This window comes from Branchiostoma floridae, chromosome 14 (genome assembly GCF_000003815.2).
Source record: "Branchiostoma floridae strain S238N-H82 chromosome 14, Bfl_VNyyK, whole genome shotgun sequence".
NCBI lineage: Eukaryota > Metazoa > Chordata > Leptocardii > Amphioxiformes > Branchiostomatidae > Branchiostoma > Branchiostoma floridae.
This window is the reverse complement of record NC_049992.1, coordinates 12,369,835-12,376,007: the sequence shown is the minus strand read 5'-3', so window position 1 is coordinate 12,376,007 and position 6,173 is coordinate 12,369,835. Positions and strand designations below refer to the sequence as shown.

Genomic DNA, 6,173 nt, shown 5'->3' with positions numbered 1-6,173 from the left:
TTACTAGAAACATTTGAATAGCTCAAGAAGAACCTTCATGACTGAGTGATAAAAAAACTGTTGTATGAGGACAGGTTATCACTATGGACAGGATTCTTAAAACTTGTGTTTGGGAAAATTAATTAAACCTTAGATGACCAGCAAAAGTAGTCCCAATAGCCAGGTGGTCCTTATGTAGAGGTGATGACTTGTGTTGGTTCGACTGTATAGCAATGACCAGTTGGTCCATATGTACATGTACAGGTGGTCACTTGTGCAGCTTTGAGTCTTTGACCATTAAATTCAATGCTGCTTCTACAATACAGCATACTCTAGTAGTGCTAAAACCATCCCACATATTGGGCATTTGGGTTATGTCGGTCTGATCTACAGAGGGATGACATCCCACCACAAATTTGCCAATTTTCCAGTGATCCAGATTTATGGCCGGCTCTTTACTGCGGACAGTTGTAAAATGGAGAGTTGTCCCACTTTGGAAATGACGCATAGAGAGGTGGTGTGTACATGTAGTTACACCATCTACATCTAGGTCACAGCTACAGCACATAAATCATTGATACAAAAGTCAGGAAGATGTAATCATGGCAAGAGGGCATTCATTGAATAAAAAATCAGCAATCTCCCCATTAAACCTTTATGTGGCTATGTTTAGTTATTTTATTTATTGATTCATCTCAAAACAGGTGGGTGGTCCCTGAAATCAACTTTTGAAAGTTGATTTCCAAGGGGGCCCACCATACATGTAAAACAAGCAGTTAGATCAAAGGACTCCCTTGTCTAGATAAGTTAGATTGAGAGACAATACAGTAGCATTGTAAAGCAATAGGATATTATTATTCAAGTTAATCTGTATCTTTATCTATATAGCCAGTGTAACTGCCCTTCAACGTAACAAACCAGCTAAATGTATCAACTCCCCTCTTAACATTGTAAGAGAGCTAGCCCTCTCCCTGAAGAACACAATGAAATATAGCAGGATGCAGAAGAATGTAAGGTGTGGGCATTTGTTTTGCCAAACAATTGGAATTTGCCTCAGGCAAAATGCGACACTTTGGACAGGCGTAACATGCTTATTGATGCATTAGCTAGTATAGCTTACGTAGGGTAAAGCAGACTTAATGCCATGGGCCTACAGAGTGTACGGAAACAAACACGACAGGTACTAAATATCATGTTGTTTGCACACTTGAGCGTGCACAGAGTTCAACAGTTGGAAATCCAACAGGGAGAGTGGGAAACATGTGGTGCTAGCGGTATATGGTTAGCTGGAGAATTTTTTAGTAGGTTGTCAGGAACATAATTGCGTTAAATTACTATGTTTGAATTTTTCAACAGAAGTGCCAAGTAAGATACCAAAGGTTTGACAAGATTTGTTTCTGGTTTAAGCACTAAAAAATTTGTAAAATGCAGAAATGACACCTCCTCTTTGAAAAAAGATGTTATAAGGTACTTAGTATTGTTTTTTGTATGAAATATTCATAACTTTGCAGTCAACATGGTCAGAAACTTTAGTGCTAATTGCGGAATGATTATACTCACCATTTAGACCAGACAAATTCAGTGTCTTCTTTTATATTTGCTGAGAAAGACAAAATTGTAAATTTATGGAGGATTTGAAATTAAAAAAAAAAAACCTTAAATAGGATAATTTAACTAAAAGGTCTAGTGTAACACATTCAATTTAGAAGCCTCTTGTACATATACAAATGTATGTGTATGCCGACAAGGATGTGAGATATTACTGACTTTAGGCTTAGAGCCTTTAACATGACCAGCTTACTTAGCAAGTAATTGACAGTCATTTGATGAATAAGTCACTATATCACACACACCTTGACATTTTCTGGTCAAAAGTATTGTACTTTGATTGGAAAACGTTGGTTAGATCATCCATGCGTTTACTTTCACCTTACATCAACACTCCTGAATAACTTAATCTTCAGGAAGATTTAAATTATTGGTGCAATGAGATGGTATGAAAGGTGGCCAAGGAATATAGCCAGCCAGCCCTTTGGCCAGTTAATCTCCTTGGCTAGCTTTGATACTACCATATGGCACCGGCAAATCTGCCTGGAGATTAGAATAACTCACCTTGCGACCCTCAGACCTTTAAACCAATGAAATGGTCAATGTAAACAGGTAAAAATGTATGAAAGAATAATGATAAAGAAGAAGTTTATTTCAAGTGTAATAATAATAATAATGACAGTTACATGTATCTTTGGTGAAATCTGTTGAGGTCAGTTCTCAATGCAGACACTCATAAATTATATTATAGGCTAGATGGTATTGAAAAATATAAGAAACTCTTTGAATGAAACCTGTTGACATAGTCTTATACATGTAAGTATGATTTTCCAAGGCCTCAAATTCATAACTTACAAAGTTCTAGCCTTTATGTACCAACGTACTTGATTACCAGAATACACATTTTGTATATGAAACTGTAGCAGTTCATTGCTGAGAATAGTCAAATCTACATTATGGGATTCCCATAGAGTAACTTTTCTTATGCTGTTTCCCCTGCAGATGTGTCAAGATGGCCTCTTCCACCTTGGACTTTGATGCCGTGCCAGACTCAATGGTTATTCCAGCTGAGTTGGAGGTCAAGCGATCAGGTGTATCTACCAAAAATGGTAAGAAATATCACATTATTGATATTGTTACACTTATGTTGTTTGGTTTTTGCTGTTTTACACTTTTTATGGTCTTTTTGTAGTTTTGGCAGGATCCTTGTTGGTTGATGGAATATTTTAAGCCTCAGTGTTGGTGTACATATGAAAGAAGTTGAATGTGTATCGTTATTTTATATTTATTTTTACCTTTTGCAGGAGTGTGGTGCAAACGGAGTATTCCTAAAAGTGTCAAGTATGGACCTTTCAAAGGGGAGAAGAAGAAGAAGTCTCAAGTCACAAATCCTGATTACATGTGGGAGGTGTGTTTTGGTACATTATTTCTTCCCACACCTTCTAGTGTATAGTGGCAGTACCCATCTCCATTGCTATAGCCCTTGGGCCACACAGGCTTCTACAGTAGAGGCTAATGTACTGGTACTGTGGTAGTAGTGTGTAGTCAACTCTCATACTAGTACTGTTTGCATAATCGTTGACTTCTTAGCAGAGAAGGTACAACCATTTTTCAGGTCTTTGATATGAACCCCTAACCTTCTTAATGAAGGCATACTCTGTAACCACAAGGCCATTCCAACTAGTACAATTAGTGGTGTTGCTTTTGTAGTAACAGTAACTGTTAAGAAATTATAATCTATAAGTCCCTGAGAACCCTTCAAATATGTAATCAGCAATTTTTTCAGAAGTTGGGTCATCTTCTTGTAAATCTTGAGGAAAGCATGAATTTAAGTTTTGCAGTGTACCACTTCGTGATTGTTTATCAATTTGGAGTCCCAGCAGTCCTTAATTCTCCCCTAGCTTTGGGCAAGAATTGACCTTGACCTTTAGCCATCATCCTCTGGTGTCGCGTACTTAAGATTCCATAAAAGGGCACTCACAAAGCTTCAGTGTGATTTTAAGAAATCACATCTTATCTAGATCTTATCTTAGACCTATCTCTTTTAAGACAGCATTTATTTTGGATTTTAGGGATATAATTACAGTTATTAGTTAGTATAAATGATAAGCTGTATTGTGAATCTGCCTATGTCAGTGATTTTAGTATTTACCTGTAAAAAAGTATGCACCAATTCAACTTATGGCAGGGATGTACTTTTTTTATCTGATCATAAATGATCAAATAAACTAGTCATTCGTTCATTTATTGATTCATTCAATCATCCAATCCTTTCTTCCTTTATTCCTCGTCCTTGGGAGAGCATATAAAATTATATTCCCTTATATACAAATATTAGAATATGCATGTTATGTAGTAGCGTCCCTCGTGTACATGTATGTACAGTACAGTAACATAGTGCAAACAATTTCTACACACAAATGAATTTTGACTTGTTCTACACTCTCGAAGTACTGTCCTGCACAAACTGTTATGCACACGGTGGATACGCCCCGACTTGACTTGCACCGCTCTTAACCTTAGTCCTGTGCTTTTGTATGTAAACAAACTTTGACCCCTCTTACACCTCTCTACAAATGACAACCTTGTGCTTCTGTTAGTTTCTGCAGTCACATTCATTTTAACTTATTCAGTACTTTTTCTCCCAGATCCGTACAGGCAAAGGCTGGTTCTGTGTGGATGCCTCTGATCCCACCAAAGGGAACTGGATGCGCTATGTGAACAGTGCCCGGTACTTTGAGGAACAGAACATTGTAGCCCTGCAGCAGCATCAGAGGATCTACTACAAAACCATCAAGGTAGAGACATGTACTTTAAGTTATTAACAAATCGTGTATGATACAAAATCTGAAGAACGTGTATTGTTAATAATCATTTGAAGCATTGTCAAGATATTTTTTCAGGTTTTCAATATTATATTATAAATTGTCTGCTATTGTGTAAGACAATGAGATGTATAGAATATTTCAAAACTATTTGAGTTCTGCAACCTCGACCTAAGAATCCGGCACGCCAGAATCCGGCACGCCAGAATCCGGCACGCCAGCATCCGGCACTCAACCAAGCCAACCCACCCACCCCTTTAATTTCCAACAAAGTGCTGTCTGTGCCTTCACATGCTTTCTTCTGGCACATTTCATGATAGAAGGAACTTGAACACTGATTAAAACCATTGATTAAAGCCAGTTTATGTAGAAAACAACAAAAATTTGTTTGCCTTTCAAACATATGATAAATTTTGACAACAGTCAGTCCTCTTGATTGTAAGCTTTCAATGAAACAATCTCACATAAATTATTCTAATCCTCAGAGACTCCTATCAGGATGAAATGGTACTGCAGGAAACTGCACAACAATGGCTGCATTTGACTTGCAGAGCAAAAGTTGTAGCCAAATCCACATTCAGTGCATGCCCTTCCAGTACGTTCGGCTGTGGAGTTCTAAAGGCCCAAAATCAAACCTGAGCATCAGGCAGCCAGCACCAACCCATGTGCCAAAAATCATCGCAATCGCACATTTCAGTTTGGAGATACAGTGCCAGAAACGCCCCATGCACACACAAAAGGCAAGCTGCAGTGTCATGTTCAAACACCAGGAGGCCCCAAATCAAACCTGAGCGTCAGGCACCAACCACCAACTCATGTACCAAAAGTCATTGCAATCCAAGGATTGGTTCTAGAGATATAGCTTATCCCTTCCATTGACTCCCATGCTACTGAAAACTATACCTGCATTTCATGCAGGTAATGATCTGGATGGCAAAGCAATTCATTATTACTCCTTTTTTGTCTGCTCTGACGCCAAAATTTTCATATGTTCAGAGTAGTACGGCTGTAGACAAACCTTGATTGACATGATATATATAGCCACAGATATAATATAAACATTACATGTTGCTGTGTAGGCAATGTGTAAACTTGATAAATGCAGTCACATGTATGTGCAGCGCTCAAAATACCACCTGCATATGCAGGTTAGTGCAGGTAAAATTAGGGCTGTGCAGGTTTTTCTGGTGTCTACCTGCACCTAACCTGTACTGGTCCATGTACTGGGTTTTATACATATCAATGCCCTATGATGTAGTTGTATGTGGATTGCATTGACTGTTACAACCTATAAAGTATTAAAAAATAGCAATGGTTCCTGAACAATTTCAGTATGGTCCATCCTTCCTAAATTCAGAGTGGTGCAGGTAATTTTCATTGTTACCTGCACCAGTGCAAGTATGCAGAAAAAAGTACTTTGATCATGATGAGCCCTGATGTTTTTTCGTTATCAACAGGAGATCAAGCCAGGGGAGGAGCTGTTGTGTTGGTTCAACTCATCCGATACAGCACAACAGGAGCTTGCCATGGAACATGCTGGAAAACCAAAAGCAAAGAAGAAATCCAAGTCTTCTAAGATATTCGGTAAATCGTCTTTGGACAAGTTTTAAGACATTAAGTGATTGGTCCCTTAATCTGTGACCAGCAGACTGAACTGTGAATGTAGAATTTTATAAGATTTGGTACATTGATGAAGGTTAAATATTTATGTGACATGATACCCAAATATTACTTAAGCAACTGGATAAGTTTTGTAAATAGTCAGATATTTCTGTGACTGTTTCTTACACAGTTATTAACCAAACTATGAATTGATGTGTT

The 6,173-nt window shown here is 38.0% G+C and overlaps 1 protein-coding gene across 1 annotated transcript in view; it reads left to right on the top strand.

Moving 5' to 3' along the window:
* The window catches only part of LOC118430136 (PR domain zinc finger protein 2-like), a 20,101-nt gene that overhangs the window by 7,194 nt on the left and 6,734 nt on the right, over nucleotides 1-6,173 (top strand). The window contains 4 exon segments of the mRNA XM_035840845.1: nucleotides 2,530-2,636; nucleotides 2,832-2,935; nucleotides 4,176-4,325; nucleotides 5,810-5,936. Coding sequence (XP_035696738.1) covers nucleotides 2,540-2,636; nucleotides 2,832-2,935; nucleotides 4,176-4,325; nucleotides 5,810-5,936 — 478 coding nt within the window. The 5' untranslated portion in view covers nucleotides 2,530-2,539.